Genomic DNA, 22,486 nt, shown 5'->3' with positions numbered 1-22,486 from the left:
GGGACACACTGTGCCCTTCTGTACTACTTAACCTGGCAAATGATTTTGGAATACAGGAACGAGAAACTCTGCAAGCCAAATGAGGGCCTGCAATTGTGGCTATTGGAGCATGCACCCTCCAGAATTCTCATCTCCTTGGCATCTTTACGGTTAATTATATCATTCGATTTAATTAATTGAATTGCCTAACTCAACTGCCAATTCCTATCACCTGCCTACTCTGTTATGTTCTCCCTGATCACCTTCCAAGGAGTTACTGCCATTGCACAGGTAGCCCTTTGGAGCTCAGACTACCTCATAAAGTTATAATGGTGTTTCTTGATGGGGGTAGACAGCTGTACACAACCGCTCTCTTCTCTGTTGCCTCACATCTTAAAAGTTTCTTCACAAAGTCCCTGGTATGATAAGAAAATGTTCCTGGATGGGGAACTGGAACAGGGGGATGTTAAACAGTGGAGAAAGCAGAGTCAGCAACAGAACTGGTATTATCCTGTTGTGTCCAAGAGCTCCACAGAAGATCTCTTCAAGCCTTTTATGTGAGTTAATGATGGATTTTTCTCCAGCAAACTAGAAGGCTCTTCTCATTGTTTGCTCTGAAACTTCTTTTCTACATTTTCAAAAATGAATATGGGCACCACAGACTGTGATGACTCAGCTTGTTATATACCGACTAATGTATTTAAAATTTGAGTTTTTGTCTGGATAAGAGAAAAACACAAAATCTCAGTAGGAGGGGAGCACATTGGTGCTGAAGCTTTGACTCTGTTTCATTTTTTAACCGCGTTCTTGCTTTATTTAAATATAAAGGTCAAAAAGGGCTATTATTACTAATAATATTTACCAGAGCTATAGCTGAGAAGCACAACTTGGAAGGCTCCTCTCCCTCTGGAAGGACTTGCAGGGCTTAACTCAACAGCCCCAAGTCTCAGTGGGAACCTTTGTGTCTGCTCCATGCACATGGTGGGTGGAGGAATGGAAGCCCAGGGCATGCCAAGTCTCTCCCCCATCTGGCATTTCCCAAAGAGCAACTGAGTGAACTGGGTAAGCAGTGGGCTTAGAGGATGCTATTTTTCTGGTAAATCTATTCATGAAGAACGATGAAATAAATTCACTGAGTGGTGTATTTTTTTTTGTCTTCCCGTACTGGCACAACATTGCATTTGCCTGTTTATAGCACCCAAATCTTTCAAGGGCTACAAGGTTATTTTAAATTCAATATTTTGATATTGTTTAAAAAGCAGATCTGTTTTTAATAACAACATGCAGATTGTAAAACAGAGGCTTTCTTCCATTAGGAGAACTAACAGTTCTCTACCCAGTTATTACTACATAGGAGAGAGCTTTCTCACTAGTTCTCACTCTGTATCACTGGGGTTTCTGTCTGCAAGAAATAAACCTTAGCAGAAGCTCTGATTCTGTGCATGCATCTGCATGCACATGCAGATATGCAACACTACTGCATGATGCTAAGCCTGCAGCAGAGCCCAGCCACACACTTCCACAAAGACATTCAGCAGTGCTGTCCATAAGCCAGAGCATCCTATGGTAAAAACCACTTCAGTTCTGTCTGAGAACACAGCTGGGAAGTAACTGGCAAATGGAGATTTCTCATTAGCCACAGCTGAAAACTGTCATAGACTGAAGTGTAATGCTAACAGAGTGCAAATAGTGCCATGTGAAAGCCCTAGGTTCAATTCTATATTTGATCTTTCCCTTCTGCTGCAACCAGTACGAATCTCAATTTCTGGAAAAGCACCAAGATTAATTTCACAGAGAAAAGGACAATAAAATGATGGACAAAACCTGTTTGGGGACCTTGGTCTGGGTAGGCTTCAAAAATAGCAAATAACAGATTACCTGAAGTGGGAACTAAACTTCTAGCCTCACAAAAACAAATCAGGTGGAACCTCTTGTTTCCATTGCCAGATAAAATGTAATGAGCAGAGGAAAATAAGCCTCCAGCAACAGTGCTAGAGGGGGCTTTTCTTACTGCTGGGTAATCTCACACACAAACACACACACAGAGTGACCATTTCTGCCAGAGCAACTCCTAGACCTCTCCTCATTATTGCATCCCTTTCTCCTGCTGCCTGAGCTATCTATGATTTTTCCTGTGGGCTTATGGATACCCTTTCAAGGTCAACACAGCTGAAATAGTGATAATTTCATCCCCCAGATCTTCCATTGAGTTTATTCTTCTCATTGCTTCTACTCTTATCACCTCTATCTCTCACTCAAGCCCACATTCTCAGCACTCTCTTTGACTCACAATACTCCTGACATCAAAATATTCAGCCTATGTTTTAAGTCCCATATATCCTTGTTCTCTTTAACATAATGAGCATCTTCTGTTTATCCACATAACTACATTCTTGGTCAAGCTACCTCACCCTTCATTTACCATTTTGTCTTTCCTTTGGTGACAACAGATGTAACTGTGTCCTTGTGCCAAGGAAAAGTTGCTGCAAGATCATTTCCCCAGTCTGTGGCTTTGCTTCCTACACAGCTTCTCACTTCCTGAATGGCAAACTATCATTCTTTGTGTTTTGACTCTTTCACAGCTTACCTCTTCTTCCCAACACTGACATTCAGCATGGTTGTAAACTTTCATCTCCCACTGTATGTTTGGTCTGATTCAATCCATTCAATTCAAACATGATTGGTCTGATTCAATCACCCCCTTGCTAAACTTTCAGATAAGCATTTCCTCACTACTTACTACTGTGCCTTTTACTACAGAGAATAACTTCCCATTCACAACCATGAAACTACCTGACTTTCCCTCTCAAATGCCTCCAAAACCTTAATACCTACAAATACCCCTTTAGATCACTACCTACGAAGTCAAAGCTGGACAGCAACGAGGCTGCTGGCACACTGAAACAGTGCTGCTGCTGACAGTGTCCTCCCACTCACCTGTGTCCCTTCTCTCTCATCTCACCCTTAAGCCATGAGCTGTTCTGTGTTTTTGCAGCAGGATGGGAAGCCAGCCCCAGGTGGAGGGATCACAGCACCACCGTGCTGCTCCCCTCCCATCCATCACAGGCTAAACTGCACCTGCTCTCCTGTTGCTGCCGACTTCCAGGCACCTACTGGGATGCTGGGATTAGCAAACTACAGCCTGGCAAGGCTGATTCACACTGCCACAAGCACAGCCTAAGGAACTCACTGTGATGCTGCAGAATGTCATGACAAAAAAATGACTTCAAAACTTTTTGTCTTCACCATGGATTTAACTTTACCTGCCTCAGAGGTTGCTTGCTATAGCTAAAACATAAACTACAAATCTAAAAAAGAACAAATATCCAGTCAACACTGACTGAACTTAGAAATACAGTTCCATTTTTTGCACATCTTACTTAGCACCACACTAAATGAAGAACACTTGATATCTAACCCGTGATTTGGAGAGCTCACTTACATGGCGGGGCCATGTAATTAAGCTGACAACCCACAATTTCACACAGAGCAGACAGAAGTCCAAGACTGAAAGAACATGAACACTGAATTACTTTTCAAGAAAGAAACAGGCGCCTTTTTAAATGCAATCTTGAACACTGTTATTAAAAAAATGAGAGCAACATTTTGGAGTAACGAGCAGAGATTACTCATTCCCTTGTTTTACACAAGTTGACTTTTGGCTTTCTGCAGAACACCATTTAACAGAGCACATTACCAAGCTGCTAGCCACTTTTCACAGTGATGCTAAAGCAGGTAAGAGACAATAAGTGGAACTGTTGATGGTTTATATTACTCTATTATGTTAATGTTCACTAAAGTATGCCATAAGCTCTCTCATTACATGTGTATAAACCAATTCTCTGTGGTGTTATTCCTGTGCTAAATGCTATAACTACATAAATCTTGAATTAATGGAGACTTTATAGTTCCTGAAAATGAAGGGTAATTGCTATCTGTTAATGCTGTTGTTGCTATTAAAGGAAGTATATATTTTCAGTAACAATGTTTATGGACCGTGAGCTTCACATCTCAGCTACTGCACAGAGAAGAGACAGTGTAATACAAGTATCAGACTGACTCCCTTTCTCTCCCTCCTCCCTCTCAAAAAGCACAGCATCATTTCCACAGCTTGAGCAAAAAACACTGCGAGCCTCCTACAGCTGCAGAGCCCAAACCAATGTCCTTCACCGAACACACAGTAAAGGCAGCAGGATTTGCATTTCCATCCCTGGGAACACATGACTTGCTAAGCTTCTCGCTTGGTTAAATGGCTGGACAGCTCATTTTATTAGTTTGGGTATCTCGAACAGTTCTGTGAGAAGCGCATGGTGACAGAATGATAGGTGTGAGAAAGTATCATCCCACTTACTTCCTCTGAGATTTCAGCAGTGATGCAGAAGTGAAAGGCTATACTTGGCCAGAGACAGTTCTCAGAAAGTAGATGGGATTGACAAGTCCCCAGCCTTGAGCTCCTCTTCTCTGATTATTAAAAACAGCAGTGCAATGTTTGGAAACACTCACAATCTGCTGTGAAACTGTACCTCACACTAAAGTAATGGCTCCTCTTTCTGATACACTGTACATGTGACTGACTATGCTCAATTCCTTTTCTCCCCTGGAGCCCTGCACAAGGAAAAAAACAAACCATTGGGAATGTGTTTATATTTTACAACGTAGTGAGGGTAAAACCTTAATTTTACTCTAACGTCTATGTTTGAAAACATTAAGAGCTCAATAGCCCATACACCTTTGAACTAAATAAATAGTGGATAATTACTAGCATGGTACAGAGAGAAGCAGGAGGTGGAAAATTTCAGTTTTGCTTCTAGCTCAGTTGCTGACTCAGTTTGTACTCGTACATGAACTTTTTTTGTCTGCTTTCCTCATGAGTTTAATGCAGGCAACACTGACCCGCTGTTTATGACTAACAAAAAATGTTATGCAAATCAAAAGTACATTACTAATTCCAGCCCTGCCCTTCCTTAGTGCCAGTGTGTGTAGGTGTACCTTGAAAAAGCTGGTTCTTGCTGACCAGGCAGCAGAACAGCATTGCTCTGTAGCAGGGGGGAAAGAAGCAGACACATCACATAATTTGGGAAGGCTGGTGCTGGGCTGGGCACGATGTTGAATACTCCATCTGGCTGCAATAGCCTGGGAGCATTAGCAGGAGATGCATTTTCCCATCACATGAAGGAGGAAAATGAATGTAGTCCCACAGGACAGTCACACCAAAATTTTTCTAGCTCTTTGTTGCATCAGTCAGGTTGAGTTTTAGACAAACACTGAATGAGTTTCCAGGGGAGTGCAGGATGTCAGGTATCAACAGAGCGAGTCAGGCTCTGTGTTCCCCAATTGGAAGGCAATGCTGCCCTTACATTAGCCCTATGAAAGGTTTGAAGCATCTTCACTTCAGCCCTGGTGAGTTTACATGCCCACACCTTTGCTGACAATAAAAGCAACCCCACTCAATTCCAGAGACTTATTTAATAGGACCGTGTCATGTTTCACGTCTCTGCAGATCAGGCAAGAGATAGAAAGATGATGATCTTGTGCTGCTTTCCTTATGAAGAAAAGAAATGTTATTATAAGGCAAAGTCACCTTAAGGAGAAGTAGCTGGGAAGTAGGTGAGCCTAGAAGGTCAAATTACAGTTACAGAAATGTAAAGAAATGTCATATTAATGGTAAGGAACGCTATAATAGCCTTTCATTTGCTGTAAAGGACAGCAAGTTACCAGCCAAACACAATGCAGCTTCCTCTGAAGGTAACCTCAGATCCCACATTCTGAAAGCTAATCAATGTTGTTCAGATTTCAATTTCTTCTCTACAAGGTGAAGTCAAACCTAATCTAACAAACGTCAGTCTCAGATGTAATGCCGCTAGCTGGGTCTACCAGTGTAATTTAGATAATCATTAATAGCATAGCTGTATAATAAAACTACATGTCACTTACAACTTCATCTGAGGTTTGACTGGCAGATCTTTAAACAGTTTTCTAAGTGATTGCTTTTACTTCCTTTGATTGGGCAGTCTGAGAAACGTTTTAACCCCATGGTATCTAAGCTTTTAGGGAATAATATTTCACCCTCACCACCCCTGCTGTCAGCTCTGCTGCTGTGTAACCTTGTAAGAAACAGAACTTGGGGAGAGGGGTGCTTTCAGGGAGTGACTTCATACATATATACACATATAAATTTAAAATAAAATAAATTATGTACAGTTTCTTTCATTCAACACACACAATTGAAATATTGCTCTTCAATCAAGCCTTCATCTCACACAGCTTTTGCCATACTCCAAGGATATTTAGTATCTGAGAGGATTTTTAAAAGAATAAGTTGAAGAAACCCTAATGTTTCTAAAGCTCTAACAAAAAGCAAAAGCCTTAACCAGGAGAAGCTTTCAGAGCAGTCTCTTGAACTCATGGTAACCCCTGATGCAGCCAGGTGTGCTGCTGAGGACACAGGGCTGTCTGAAGTCAGCTTTTACTTGTGTAATGCTGATCCAGGAGAAAACTCTGTGCCACAGCTTCTCATGAATGAATGCAGGAGACTGGACAGCCAAAATATAATTGAGGTTTGATGAAGATCTGACCTGAGACTGCCAGGTTTGATCTGCCAGAAGCTGGCAAGGAATACTCAAGTCTTTTATATATTTGATGTTGAAAAGCACGGTACCACTGGTGCTACACAGTGGGACTTGTCTGTTTTCCTTGCAGAGGTGAACAAGAAATCCCCATACACAAACACACAACTACAACCTTTCAATGGCCAACCTCTGTATTCAAAAGAAGGTCAGAAAAATCATTGCTCTGTGATAAATATGCATGCAACATGACAAAACACTCCTTGACAGTTACCACACTGCCTTGGGAGGGCAGGTCCCGTCTTCTAAATTGATTACAAAATCAACATCTTCAAAGATTACTATATATAAAATACTGGCTCCTGACAAGTTATCAGAGGAAACTTCCTCTGAAACAGTGCTAACTCGGTTCTCACCAAATGCTCACATAATAATCAATATAGACTATTATGTTAATGGGACTTGCTTTCCTGTAAATAGAGGCTAGTGAAGATCACAGAGTACCTGATCTGGTGCTTTTTCATTCAATTGTAGATATTTTTAAATTTGACAAGAAGACTGGAGGAAAACGTTATTTTCAAATTCATTCTTATTTTGACTATCAGGGAATTTCCAAGCACATGAAATAAGAAAATTCAGTCTTACCTTATCGTCAATATCGCTCTCGCTGTCACACTGTGGATTAGAGAGAGAAAAAAGGATTTTGAGAAACACCTTTATGTATAGGGATCTTTTGCATCATCCTCTTAAATCTTTTGGATAGCTGTTTATGATGTTCACAGTTCAATGAAACACACTTCTGATGTTTGCAGTAATGCCTTTTACATTGCTAGCATAAACCAGACAAAGCCAGATCCTCTCTTATACAAATTTATGGTGTACTCTTACTTGGATGGGGGAAGGCAAACTTTAAATAAAAAAGACAATCAGTGATACATTATAACAACCACCGTAACATGAGGACCACAACAAAAAACATGCCTTTTTGTCATCCCAAATTGTGGAATATATAGTAACAGTTTTGCATTGCTTCACCTTGATAAGCACTTTGTCATCTAACAAGGAAACTGTGAAACTGGCAATCAATTTCTAATTTAATGAGTGGTACCAAGAATAGTAATTAAAATACATCATAAATTCTGGTACATTTTTTAGTTTGAACGAGATCACGATCCCAGGAGGAAGTGTTTACTTAAAGAGTTTTGGAGTGCAATCTCTTTCAAGCTCTGAAAATGAAATGCTCTATTTTCACAGCACAAATGATGGAAAGATAACTTGAGCACTGAACATTCCAGGACATGCACATCTTGCTGGCTGGAGCTTAGAGAGATTTACAGTTGGGAACAGCAGTAAGTCTCTTGGTGTCTGTTATGCTGACAGAGGTGGTCAGTGTGTTCTGTAGCCTTGATGCCCAAAGGGAATTTTCTCCTTCAGCCAAGTGCTGATGGGGATGGCCCAGCAGGTCTGTAACTGGCAGCACCCTAGAGAGTTCACTGGGTCAACAACAGGGGATTCTGCAAGCCAGCAGTGGCAAGCTTCAAATGTGGAAATGGCCCATGAGAATGCACATGCTTCAGTGTCATGAATGTAAAAGAAGAAATAGATCTGTTTGGTCATTTTGTCCAGATTTCCTCCTGGAGTGGGGAAGGGGAATCTTTCCTGTCACATTCTTTTATCCTCAAGTCACACAGCAGAAATTTCAGCTGTTACATTCTTAGTTTTCTGCTGACTTATGAGAGAATATTTAATCTCTTTTTCTATTTGGCACATGGAATGCCTGACTCTAAATACTCAAGGAACCTTATATTTTTAAAGTCTCTGAAACACACCAAGCACACAAACAGCCCAAATATATTGGAGGAATCTCCCACAGTGCTTCTGCAGTGAAGAGTGCTCAGCTGTCTAACTCACACCTAATTCCCATTTTACTACAGTGAAATGTTTGGTTTATGGAATCTTTTTTTCTACGGTCTTGTCTAAGCAGAACTCTTTTTCTTTCAAAAGGAAACCATTTTACACTGCCCCACATGATCCACAGCAAGCTTTCCACAGAGAAATCCAACTGTTTAGTAGGATGTGCACAGATCTAATTGTATGTGCAACCATTCTGGAAAAGAAAGAACCTGAAGAGAAAGGGAAGAAGTAATAGGACACTGCCTTGTGGGGGCCAGAAGCTGTGGGTGGGAAAGTTCTGTAGGAAAAACCAGTGTTAATACCAGCAAACCACACAAAGTCACAGCCAATTGCTTTGCAGTAGGCAAGAACATCAGATGTCTTTAGTAAATACCTTGCCAAAAGCCATTTGTGCCTTTTTTGTGACTTTTATTCTGTCACTGACCTTTATGAAAATTATGATACAAAACACAGTTTCTGTTTTTTTCACAAACCAGAAGTAAAATCAGTCCTGATAAATCCTCATGAGCAGCCATCTGCTGACCTCCACAAACCCGTGTCACGCAACCACAAACAATTAGAAGTGCTTGCTCTGGGCTTGAAATGGGACTAATTGTCCATCACAGTGAGACATGCTGAAACAGGTTTGCTGGGCAAAGGCTGCCCCAGTACCTGCTGCATTTGTGCTTGCTCAAGACAGCGATAATTCACACTGACAGAGCAACACATTCATCAAAACTGAGGTGGGGGGTGGGTGAAGATGCAGTCACAGCAGTCCACTTCTTATTATTTACATGCTCCTGAGAAACACTGGCTGAGTGGAGGGAAGCCTTTCACCTCCACCCAGGGGGAGCTCGAATCAAGCCCTAATGCTACAGGGATTGTGCATTCCCCCAAATTATCGGCATAATGGAGTGCGTCACAAAGACCTTGTTATTTTACCCTTTAAAGCCTGTCTATGTGAAATTATCCGAGGTTACTATTTTAATCTTGGTGCTCACTCAACGTGAGCACTTGTATTTTTGAGGCAGAATATTTTGATGATGTGATTCATCGTTCAGACTAAAGCATGTTACAGTAGAATTACACCTATCACAAGAACGGCATAAAAATAACTTAGCACACTCAGCCATGGGTTTCTTCAAGTGGTATGCTTAGGTAATATGAACACAAATTTTAATTCTAACAGGGGCTTAAAAATTATACACTGCAGTAAAAAAAAATAACCAAATAAATTAAACTTCGAAATCCACTGACTAGAAAGCATTCAAAATTATCACTAAATCTCAGATGTTTTTGCCTATTGAATCCAGATTTAATAGAACCTCAGTACTGTAAACACTACCAAATTTAGCTTAAAAATATTTGAGATATAAACAATTTTTTTTAACTTTAGTAACCATTATTATTCAAATACAAGGTGGTATTTTAGTCTTCTCTGTTTTTGTAACAAAACTCATCTTCCTATTTCTTAGTGCATTATGATGTTAAAAAGAAAAGAGGAGAGGGTTTTCCTGTTGAAAACAGATTTGACCTCCAAAATTTGTGTATCTATAGTGAGGATAAAACCCTCTTACAGATGGTTTATGGTACTAAAGGTGCAGAATTACTTTATTTAGATGCCTAATTTTGCTTTGTACCAATATGCAACTTTGTCTCATGTAGATAAGTGAAAGTTGCAAAAAGCCAGTGAACCATCAAATCCACATGCTAGATTTTATAAACAGACAAATGAAGCAAACATCTGCTCTCTGAGGATACATTTTTCCCCATTCAGGATCTGTAAAGACTTCATAATTAATTGCTTTTAAAATGGAAAAGACAGCAAAGAATTTTGTTTCGTTTTAGCTTGCATCTTCCTTACTTCAATAATGATTGCATCAGTCTTGAAATTGCAGAAGATAGCAGGGCTGTGGACGCAAATCCACATTTGAATGTGGCTCTGTGTGGACACAGAGCCTTCCGTGAAGCTGTGATTGCAAGATGAGTGGTTTAAAAACTGCATTTGTGGTAGAGAGTTGCCTAATTTCTCATTTGCCTTGTGAAGCAAGTTCTCTGCCCCCTCTGCAGATATGTAGGATCACTCACACACAACCTGTTCCTTGCATTGGTTCCTGGTACCTGGCTTTAAAGCACCAAAATACTTATCTTAATCCATGTGAGAATGTTCCAAACTGGCCTACAGGATGAGAGATGGTGGGGAAGAATTAACACATTGATATCTATAAAATTTGGGCTTCTGCTTAACATACGAGAAAATAAAAACTTGAAACTCGTGGCTAGCAACCTATGCTAACCTCCCACCGACTCCTGGAAAAAATACAACCAGCTTTGGTGGAAAAGGCCCCAAGCTTCAGAATTCCCACAGGTTTTCTTTGTTTTATGCAAAAGGAACAGGCTCCCACACTTGCATCAAGAAACAGGAACCCAGAGGCTGCTGAACGAGCAACAGCACAGAAAAACCAACGACAGCAAAACCAAACGGGCCCAGACAGAGCTGCAAAAAGCAGAACCACTGCTGACCCCTCTCCCTTCCCTTGGCTGGGGGTGTGTGCGTGTCGAAAACCTCCGGTTTCGAGGGGCTGATTCAGTTTTTGTGGGAACAGCCTTCAGCCTCTGCGCGTCTGCTCTCCTCATCCTCCTCACCTTCGCCCCCGCAGAGCCCCGGCTCAGCACAGACACTGAGGCAGGGACCTGCATGGCTGGGATGTGGAAATGAATGATGGAGTCACAGGAGAAACTTTGGCTTGGCCACAGAGGATTTTCTGTGTCTTAAAAGCCAACTTATCCCGTGTGAGGAGGAGGAGGAGGAGGCCGTGCTGCGCCCCGTGAAGGCCGAGGCCACCACCCGGCCAGCCTCACCTCCCACGCTGCTGTTGTTGAGGGACAAAAGCCCTTGTCAAAACAAAAAAAAAGTTAAAGAAAATGTGGAGAATGGCAACTGTTGAAAGCAACGGGGGCTCATTGAAAGACAAAAGCTTCAATTACCTGGATTTTTCTAAAGGCCTGTTAACACTCCTGGTCTATAAGCAGGACTGTAAACAGCCATTGTACCGGGTTCATAAAGGCTCCTAAAGGGATTATTCACTGGGTTGTGCCAATTGCCTCTCAATTCCACCAAGAATGTTTGCAAAGTCGACCCCTAATTGTGCAGCTTTTTGGAAAGCTTTTTTGGAAAAAAAATTTCTTGCAGTGACAGATTCCAGTCAGAACGAAGCCTCCCATGAGGTGAGGTTCAGCAGGAACAACACAAAACTCAGGAATCACAGACAGCATCCATGTGTGTAGACTGCGCCTTGTGGCTTCTCCTTTTTTTGATGCCTGGGGTGAAATCTCACTTTTCAAGGCCCCTCTCCATCATGGCTTTCCCATCAGTCACGGAGCTGTGATACATTCCATCACCTGCTTCTACAAACTGCCTCAAGAGGGGACAAAGATGAACTTATGGCTACTGTAAAACAGGCAACAGCATATTTGGCAAAGAACCTTCTCTTACCATTAGACTGGCATCGAGCTCCTTACAACCTGTATTAAAACTGTATGATGATTCTTGTTGTTTTCTGGACAGTTTAGGAATCAGAAGTATATGCTTTGATTCTTTTCTTACCCCCGATGTTTTAACTACTACATCATCCAGCCTTGCTTCACATGATAAAAACACTACATTTATTAACTGGCATCACATAGTCATGTAAACTATCTCATACCAAGAAATGAAAACAAACCCAACCAAGTCTGGATGTGATGTCACGATGGGTGCAGAGAAATATGGTTATTTCAAAGGAAGCCACTTCCTCCAAGTTTTTGAGAAGTCACCTCAGCTTATCCACACAAACATGGTTATCTCCTACTTCACCCAAACCCAGTGGTTTGATTTAGATTGTGCCTACACAGTCCCAAGGTTGTGGGCCCTGTGGTGCCAGACACCGTACAGCACAGGAATTACAGGTTCCTGCCCAGACAGCTGAGAGAAAGGCTTGCTTTTTTCTCTCCACATAAACACACATACCTATAGATATTATTTATATTATGATTAAGCAGAGGGTGATAGACATCTAAGCTAGCCATGTGAAGAAACGGATCCCAGCCTGGAGGGACATGTTATCTAACCAGTCTACCTGCAACTAGAACTGTCTGGGGAAGTGCAAGGCTGAGAAAACAGGAGGCAAAAATATTAAATATAGTGCCTATAACATTACAATGAAAGCTGTCAGGGTAGAATACATATGCAGAAAGTTGCACAGAATATATGAACAGTATAGACACCTATGCAGCCTGCACACCCACTCCACAGCCATGTTACTGCTATCTTATTATTTCCAACCATATTTAGTTACTGAATTTTCTTTTAATAGCAAGTACTAAGCTCAAATCCCGGGTTGTTAATGTTTCTTTTAAAGGAAGGAGTAAATTCAGGCCTATTTTTAAGAGCCCTCTCATCTCCATGCCCTCTGAGCTAACTTCCCAGGAGCAGTGGCAGCGCGTATGGATGCGCGCTTGTGTGTGCAGGGGAGGGTGTTGTTTCCTATTAAGTCTGGCATCAGATTCATGTCTGCAGGGGCTTGCTTAAGATGATAGGAAGAGAGAGTTTTATCATGAGCCAGACTGACAGAAAAGCTTGCTAATGGGACTTGAGGCATACACAGGAAAGAAAGTGCCAAAACATTAAGCTACCGCCAAGTGTCAGAGGGCCACTGATTTATTGCAGCAATTTTGCCACTGTGTCCTTTATAAGGTCCCACAAGTCCTTCCTCCTGGCAAGAAGCTGTGAGCTGCTGCAGCTCAGGGAGAAGTTTAGATCCAGAGCACAGAAAGTGTCCAAGCAAAAGGCGGGGGCCGGGGGGAGGACGGAAATCGAATGTTGACTTGAACTTGCCCCAGGCAGCAGAGTCCTCTTAGCTCCACTGCCTCCCTGACAGCTTGATGAAATGAGTCAGGGCCTCCCCATGGCTAGACCAGCTCAGGCTTCCAAGTGCCGGGGTAGAGCTGTAAGAAACAGATTGAGCCTCAGGGCAGCAATTTTTTTTTTTTTTTCCCTTTCTCTCCTCAGCATTTGGCTGGGGGAAGGGGGAGGTTATGAGCACTACAGATGTATAGGCTGAGCCTTTGTCTGCAGAGGGGGAGGGCGAGGGGGAGAGAGAAGAACAGCAAGAGAGTATTAGCTATGGCAGCCGAGAATAGCCCAGAGCACTATAACTAATTTTGAGGGGCAGTGATGCATTGTACGGGCTATGTGCTGTTTGGTCTGAGGGGGCCCCTGTTGTGAAGCAGCAATCAAGAGGACATTTTGTTAAGTGACCAACAGCTGTCATCTGCAAGCCCAGAGTGGGGAAGGAAAGAGCAAGGGGAAGGGAAAAGGGGAAAAAGAAAAGAAAAAAAAGAAAAAAAGAAAAAAGAGCATTTGTCCCTTGGAGGCAGAGCACATTAATCCACCAATCTGCCACAGCTTTAACTCTGAACGTGCTCGGTGCCTCCAAAGACCCGAGCTCCACTCCATCAGCCACCCGGAGAGATGGGCACCTCTCGCCCTGCTCCAGCCTGCCGGATGCAGGGAGCTTCTCTACCTCTGTGGCTTGAGAAACCGACGCTAAAAATACTGTTTAAGTCTCTTTTCATTCCATAAAATTGAGTTGATCTGCTGCAGCTTAGGGTCAATCCCTCAAGGACTGTTTTTCCCCCCTTCCCTTTTCCATAGCACTCATAAATTAATCAGGAAGACCCTGACTAAGTCATTTCATGCTGTACAACATAAAAGAAAGTCCCCTGATGATCCATGCAAGGATCTATTAAAAGCGGGAGGAGGGAGGGAGGAAGGGTTAGGGAAGAGGGAGAAAAGGGAGGGGGGAAAGGAAAAAATCTCAACCTTTTTGATATTTTAGGATAAAAGCTGGAGGACTTTGTTATGAATTCTAGCCAACATCAAAACACCTTAAATAATTCAAAGAACATGTTAAAGGGAAGAAACTGAATGTTGCTCTGATGTTCAGTTGATGCAACGCAGAATATTACCCAAAACAGCACAGCCTGTTAAGGGAGACAGCAGCCTTGAGCATTTCAGTTCTTTAGAAAAATGTCAGAACCTGTAAAAATCATAATTTCCAGCAACTTTTTTTTTTTTCTTTTTTTTTTCTTTTTTTTTTTGCATGATATAAACTCAGCGAGACTGAAATGTAGGTTTCTGACAAGCTGTTAACAAGACAACTTTAGAAATCTGTCTGGAGCTCTCAGGGAGATGGGCTGCCATTTCACTGCTTCGAAGAAGTTCATGACATGACAAGCAAAAATCAGGGAACAGAGACCTAAAAACCACGGTGTAATTTTCATTTGCTTCTGTCGTGAAAGAATTCAAGCAGAAATATTAGAAGGCTACACAACTAAAAAAGCCAGGAACTGGAAAATCATTGCTGTGGCTTGACAAGCACATCTTTTATGCTGAAAATGGTTTCTTTATTATTATACCTATACACAGGAAAGCACTTTGGAGAAAAAGGGATAATCACAAATTATTCCTTGATATCTGCAAAATAAGATCTATAGCTGCCTACTTTCCAGCCAAGTTCAAAGTTAGTGACCTAGTTCAAAGGAGAGTGACCAAACCATCTTGAAAAAGCTGTAAGAGCCACCAGATTTCTCTTCATTTCCCACATCCATGCCCTTCCCCCCACAGGAGAGGTAAAAAAAAAATCTTTCCATAATGCAGTCTTTTACTGGAGCCTCCACAGATGAATGTTGCTACCTAAATGCTTAATAAAGACACACTCATTAAAAATAGGAAGGTCAGCATCCAATGCCATCTACACACCAGGGTTTGATGGCACACTCAGGAGAGGCTTTCTGGCTGGTTTACCATATCATAACTCCTACTTCAGGCCTTAATATACAGTAGAATACTTTGCCATAGTTTTTGGATGATTTAATGATGCTCTTTCCAGAATCAATCTATTCTACTCCATGGTCAGAAAAAAAATCAATCTATCTATCTATCTATCTATCTATCTATCTATCTATCTATCTATCTATCTATCTATCTCCACATAACACACCTCTTTCAATATATAGTCTCTCTCACTTTCACTATTTGGACTCATTCTAAGTATTTAATGGTAGGCTGATGTAGCTGTCTGGAAGTCAATTTACTGACTGTGACTGACTCATTATATCTATGGTTGCAGAATCTCAGCACCCTTGGGAAAGCTTGGGAAGCCCAACATACAATTTTATGCTTAATTTCAGCCCATATTTGCCAAGAAAGAGAGTGATCAGACAATGCAGGAGGTAATTTTCACTTGTACTGTCTATGATTACACCGAAGGGTAATGTGAATTATGGACCACACTTAGCCCAGCATTGGCAGGGATCACACAAATAATGAACTGAAGCTTTTTCACCTCTCTCCCATGTCTCCTTGTTTCCCATACATCTCCACTGGTGCACCCACAGCAACACTTGAGTAATTGAAAGAACAGCACACGCAAAGTTGAATGGTTGACGCTGAATTTCACCAATTTACAAAATAGAGGAAACTGTCAAGAAAAGGGATGCAGTCTGCTTCTCTTCTGAAGTGCACACAAGCTCTTTTCACTCTTCCCTCGCTTGGGCATTGTGTCACCTGTCACTCATTTTCCTTTCATTAGACAGACAGTCTTGGAGACATTACAGGAGCTGTATTTGGGTTTTCACTAAGGAACCAGAGAAACACCCATTACTTTCTAATTCTCTTGTTTTAAGCTATGACTAACACCATGTGCTTGCAAGTGACATCTTGCCTTGCTTCCCTTTACCACAAACCTCCTGGCTCAGTTACCTGGACCCCTGCCCCAGCTGCTTTGGTCCCTCCTCACGCTCTCCTGGGGGGAGCAGAAACCAAGATGGGATTTGCAGTGACTCACTACACAGAGCAACTCTAATTTTGTTTAATGCAAGGATGCCTAGATGATATGCCCAACAGAAGAAAAATGGCTTAAAGCCATTATTTATAACAATGAGAGGCTGCTGCTATTTGGAGAGGGGGTTATAAGCTTTCTCTAAAATTAAGGAGTTCAGGACTTAATATGGATATAGTCAAAAGCCACTTTAACCATAATGATCTGTCTAGTAATTCCCCATTTACTATAAACATCAGTTTTCTTCTATTTGGATTGCAAATCTAGTCCATTACCATGTCCATGTCACTGTGGAGTCACCAAAAACTATTGGGCCAGTACAAAACAACAGAATTTGTTAAAGTACCCTCCCTCTAATGGAAAGCATCTAGTTATTCTCAGCCTTGTGACTCCATGGTGTGTGACTGTGTTTGGGAGCTCCATTTACATATTTATTTAGTAGAGAACATGCATGGCTGTCTTCCCTCCGTGCAGAACCATTATGAGCTGCAGGAAGCTGTTAGAGAGGATTTCAGCACAGAATTCAGGAGGAAAGGCATTTCCAAATACCTCCCTATCCTGCTTAATGACAGCCACCCTCAGGAATCAGGGTGATGGATTTCTGGTTATCAAACTTGCTGTGGTTTCCTACAGCTCATTCACGTGAATGTTTATTTTATTTCATTTATACATTTAATTTGTTTATGTACATATTTACACACACACAGTTTTTCTTGTGCTGCCAACTTCATTTCCTCCTTATTTTCCCTTTAAATCCAAGTGGAGCAGCAACAAAAGAACACACCAGGTTATGCATGAAGACATCATTCTGAGAGCCCTAAAGTTCCCCCCCAGGTATATTACAGCTTTTCACATTCAAATTCAAGCTGAAGGCCCAAAAATGAACATTCAGACATGGGGATAATTTTAGAATCAGAGCTGACATGACTCAGGTATGAAGGCAAATCTCTGCTGTAACCACCTAGGCTGGCCCTGGCAGGAGTGGCTGAAGCCAGGCTGAATTCAGGTGGCTGAAGCTGGGCTGACCAGCTACACACCTGGAAACACTCCACTACTGGGGCAAAGAGAATATTTTAGAGCACTGTTTAATTTGGGATTCTGGACATGGAAAACAATCTAAAGCAGCTACTTGTGTTCTCAAAATACATTAATTCAGTGAAAAGAACTTCAGCTCATTCTTCACTTAATGAATATATGAAGGTTATGTGAATCAGCTGCTTTGTTTTGTCAAATGCCTTTAGTCTCTACAAGTCCCTGTTGCTGGCAGGGACAAGATTAACTACACTTATATATAATTAATGTAATAATTAATGTTATTTAATTCCACTGCTATTTAACTCATAGCAAGGTTTATGTTGTTGTGGGTAAAAAATATTAAGCTTACTATAGCTACCATTAATGTTTGCATTATTGAACATTAAAATTCAAATCTGGTAAAATATTTAGCACAAGAATTGAGACATCTACAGAAGGCCTATTCCTCCAAGGAAACCCTGAGCATGTGCTCACAGATTTCAACCACTGCTTTTAAAATAAACCTTAAGGGATGGCTGCCCCCACTCACCACAGGCGAACTACCCTGGAACAAAAAAATTAATCAAGACAGAAATAAAAAAGATTTTAAATATGAAAACTGAAAACCACCTCTGCACACCCCCACCACCCCCAATATCCAGCAGTTGTCATTAGCATTAATACAATGCAAATTAGGTCTGCTTTTTTCCTTTCATTCTATTTAGATCTTAAAAATATTAAAGTAGGTATGTCTTGGAAGTGAAGGACAAGCATTCCCTAGGACATATATTTGGGTGTCTTCAATGGAATCTAAGGAATATAGCAGAGACTTCAAGCTAATTTGATATGAAAATAACACAGTTGGTTATTCACTCTTACAGAATTATGCCCCATAAAAGCTAAATATAAAAGCTTCAAAACCTATGCCATTACCTGGAGAACACTTCTTTGGACTACTAAATGACAAACCTTTAAACACTAAGCCATTTTGAAAACATATATATCCTACTTCAGGTAAAATTGTAAAGGCTTTCCCCTGCCTTACCACGTCTGCTCCTCTCTTTCAATGCCCCTAGACAGTGATTTGTTCTTGTCAGCCCCCAAGATGTCCATGATTGATGGAAAGGTAATGATTTACAAATGGAGCCTCCTCTCTCACTGCTCTGCTTTCAGACTGCCAAGGTAGCCTGACCAGCACTGACCTCAAAGACCAAGACAAGGGTTGGCCAAAACTGCTGGAAGATGGGAATGTGAGTATCCTTAGCTAAGCCACCCTGAAACTTCCTGAACAGGCTTGAACAAATTTATGCTTTCTGCTGTCACTTTTTAGATTTGTATTTTCCTTCCAGAGCTGATGAGGACATGCTCAGCTATGTGCCTAGATGTCATTTATGAATAAAAGTTCCTGCATGTCAAAGTGTTTCCTTGGCACAGACGACCCCCTATATGTCAAATCCAGACTTGAGCAATTAGAGATTAAATGAAAGAGAAAACATCTCAACAGGAGAGGAAAGAAGAAAAAAAGAACAGAAGACTGAAGAGGAAAAATGGAAAAAAACAACTTACTGCTCTGTGGACCAATAATGAGATGGGGCTACAAACACTGTTGGGAATGGGCTCTATCACCTTTTATTAGCACAATGAGGAAATAATAATTAGCTGGAACAACCTATTATGTATTTGTCACAGAGTCAGAACACACTGAATTATACAAACCTTTTATTTTCCAGTAAGTTACAATGAACACAGGCGAATGTGAAATCTGTTTGAAGAACTGGAAAATACCTTGACCAGGATAATTTAACCCCTCTCAGTTTGTGTGCATTGTCACTATAAAGCAGGCAAGTTTTCCTGCTCCAAGGGGAGCTGTGGCACAGTTGGTTGCTCTTTTTTCACTTGTGAATTTTGCTGTCTCAGCTGTGATACACTAACCAGCTCACGTGTGGATTGCAGCCACACTTAGCAATAAAATGCATAAATAGCAACTCACAATAATGCTATTATTAGTATGTGTCCCTACTGCATATCGAATAACAACAGGGGTTTTCATAGACTGCAGAGTAATCTGTGTCTTTAAATATGCTTTAAAGCCTTTTCATGGAGTGAGTGAGGGAAGTTCTTCTCAGAGTTTATGCAAAGTACTTGCACAGGTAACTGAAGGCTCAAGAGCTTCTGGGCTGCTTTTAGAAGCACAGGCTGAGAATGACAGTACTAATAATCAATATGATCAATGTACAGCAGAAAATATTCTTTTAAACTCACACCTAATACTTGTTCATGAAGCAGAAGCAGTATTCAAAACAAACCACTGTGTTAGCTCAGCTGGCTAATGAATAATTGCCACAATTACGAAAACAAATCTTTGTTTTCAATTTTCAGTAAGCAGAGCTTTAGAAGAACAAACTGCTCTTGAAAGCATGATAGTTTTTTTCCCTAAAAAAGGAAAGAAAGAAATCCTTCCTAGCAACTGCAATTATGATACTTTCATGTCAAATGAATTATATTACTGAAAATAAATCTTTCTAAGATGCACAAGAGGGTTATCTGGCTCCAGTCAGACTTATGCATTACTGGTTTTATATGTTGTACTCTACTTGATTAATATAGGTAATCAAATTATACTGCCTTCCACTGTGCTCTCAAATTCAAGGCTATAATGTTTTCAATGACAAAGTTCATAGAGTTGTATAAAAATGTACCTCATGCTGTACCAGCCCTTTATTGCTGCAGTAAAACACCATTTTCAATTTAGTAATAAGTGATATAAAACAGAGTGTCTTGATTGGCAGGGTCGTATTCATTATGCAGTGCCCTACGACACAACACAGTTCCCAACGAAAATTTAAGGACAGAATCTACCACAATCTCAGATGTTGATACTTAAGGGAACTAAATGATTCCTTTCTCATGAGTTCTCCAAAGGAAGGACAAGAAATTGAACACAAACACACACATGTTATACACACAGATACATGTGGATGGAAAGGAGAAAGGGGCAGGAACATCATAACATGCTGTTACTCCATGCAGGCTCTCTTGCACTGGAGCCAATCCTATACTGTTGCTTCCCACCTAGAATAGGAAAGGAGAAGAGAAAATGACAGAAAAAGAGGAAGCATGACACTCAGGATAGCAGCAAATATTGGAGAAATCTTCCTGGCTCTTCCAGTGGCCTGACCAGTGACCAGAAGAAGCAACTCTGAGTGTTTAACTTGAGGGGCCTTAATGAAGTTGTGTTATCAAGTGCTCTTCACTTTATGAACATCAGGATTCTCTAAAGAGCTGTAAATTAGCCTGTCAAAACTGGTAACGTCTTAACTTTGCAGCTATCTTTGAATATGTAAATTGTAACCCTTCCCTTCCTTCCTTTCCCTTCCATAAATCAGGAATAATTTACCTTATCTGTGAACAAACCAACCCATGTGTGGATTCCACAGAGGCTAAGTATTCTGGTGAGCCTTGTCATCACTGTGAACACTATCTAGAGGAGCAAGAATTATAAAGCCATTTTCTGTTGAACTAAATGGCAGAGATATTGTCAGCTGGTATCTTTTCTAAGCATGTACATTGAGCAAATGATATGATCAAGAAAGACAACTCTTGGAGTCAGGAATTAGTAATGTTATCTTAGTTTTGTTTCCTTGGCAACTTGACCTTTCATAATTTGCCCAAAGGCAAAATATGGGCAGCATATCCCTTTCAAATCATACCTCAATAATCTTCTGATTAAAAGCATCACCAGAATGTGGCCTTGCCGTAAGATGGAGAATTAACGACTCTCTACTAAATGATCCACTGATGTTGAATCTAATTTAAGTAGCCTTGCAAGAATATTTAACACTTAATGATAGGCTCTGTATTAGAGTAGGTTTAATCTAGGATGCAGCCACAGATGTCATAAGAAGGAATTAATCAGCATTGCTTCCACTAAAACAGAAATGCAAAATTGCTGAACAGAATGTATTAGAAACAGATTAAAGAACTGGGACTTAAAACATAAAAGAAACAGAGCTGATGCCACCCTCAGAGAGCTAATTTTAAATACAGGAAAACTTAATTCGCCTTTAACTGAAGAATTGGGGTGTTTGAAGTTACTAAAGAGAAGCTTGCGTTATCAAGAAGCAAAGAAAGGCAGATAGTCTTTTCCTTCATCAATTAAAAATGAAAGTCCAACCCAAATATTAATGCCTGCCTTAAACTCCCAGCAAAATGAAGTTATTGATGCTCTAGGGACTATTGCTGCATCCCACATGAAGCTCAGTACTCAATGGAGTGCTGTGGAAGTTTCATTCATTTGAAAAACTCCTGCCCAATTTAGATAAGTTACCTTTCAGAAAAGCAAATCTTGGAAAAAGAGAAATAGACCCTATGGTTATTGAAACATGTGCAGTTGGGGGAAAAACAGGAAATACAGTGTTTGAAAATTCACTCTAAATGTCCAGTACTGAGAGACCTTGCCCATGCAAAAGTTTGTGCAAAGACCTACATTACAATTTGTTGTTGTTGCTTCATTCAGTTGATGTTCTCCCCTGTTGTTTGAGGACCTCATGCTGCCCACAGGGTTTGTGCTGCCCAGTGTGTTTCATTAAAGATGTGTTAAAGTATAAAGGCAGAAGGGAACACAGAGTATCACTTCAGAGCATTCATATAACACAAGTCATTACATTTCAGACAGTAACTCTCCTCTGTTCTTGATCTGAAGATATTGAGAGTGAATCCCCTAATCATATGAATCTTTAGAAGCACATGTCATGGATTAAAAATTGCATTCTTAAAATTTTTTAGTTACAGTTAATGTTCCTGAAAATGATGAGGAAAACCTCAGCTTAGCATGATTTTCTCCTGAAAATATCTAGAGGTGAGCTGAATACTCCAGTGGTCTCATTCAACAAGTCCAGTTCCTGATTGGACCTGACTGGATCACGGCTATTAAATGGTTTTGGGCTCAGTTGAGTGGCCCTTCCCTGAAAAATTATGGAACAATCTAGCTTTGGTCCCCATTTTCATTGATAGCCTAATAGAAGATACAAATAATCTCAGTGCTTGTTCCCAAATGAACGAAAAACTTTAATATAAAGCTTTGATCTTGATGGAAGAATCCATCAAGACTTCCCATTTGTCTCCCTAATTACTTGCTTTGATGCTCACGGC

At 40.8% G+C, this 22,486-nt stretch overlaps 1 protein-coding gene across 14 annotated transcripts in view; it reads right to left on the bottom strand.

Moving 5' to 3' along the window:
• FBRSL1 (fibrosin like 1) overlaps positions 1 to 22,486 on the bottom strand; it is a 367,873-nt gene that overhangs the window by 163,240 nt on the left and 182,147 nt on the right. For all 14 annotated transcript variants that reach the window (XM_033518104.1, XM_033518111.1, XM_019008372.2 and 11 more), the window contains one exon: positions 7,191 to 7,220. In XM_033518104.1, the coding sequence (XP_033373995.1) occupies positions 7,191 to 7,220 (30 nt within the window). The remainder of the gene's footprint in view (positions 1 to 7,190; positions 7,221 to 22,486) is intronic.

The sequence above is a fragment of the Parus major genome, chromosome 15 (genome assembly GCF_001522545.3).
Source record: "Parus major isolate Abel chromosome 15, Parus_major1.1, whole genome shotgun sequence".
Taxonomy (NCBI): Eukaryota; Metazoa; Chordata; class Aves; order Passeriformes; family Paridae; genus Parus; species Parus major.
The sequence above is the reverse complement of the archived record's forward strand: the minus strand, read 5'-3'. Positions and strand labels throughout refer to the sequence as shown.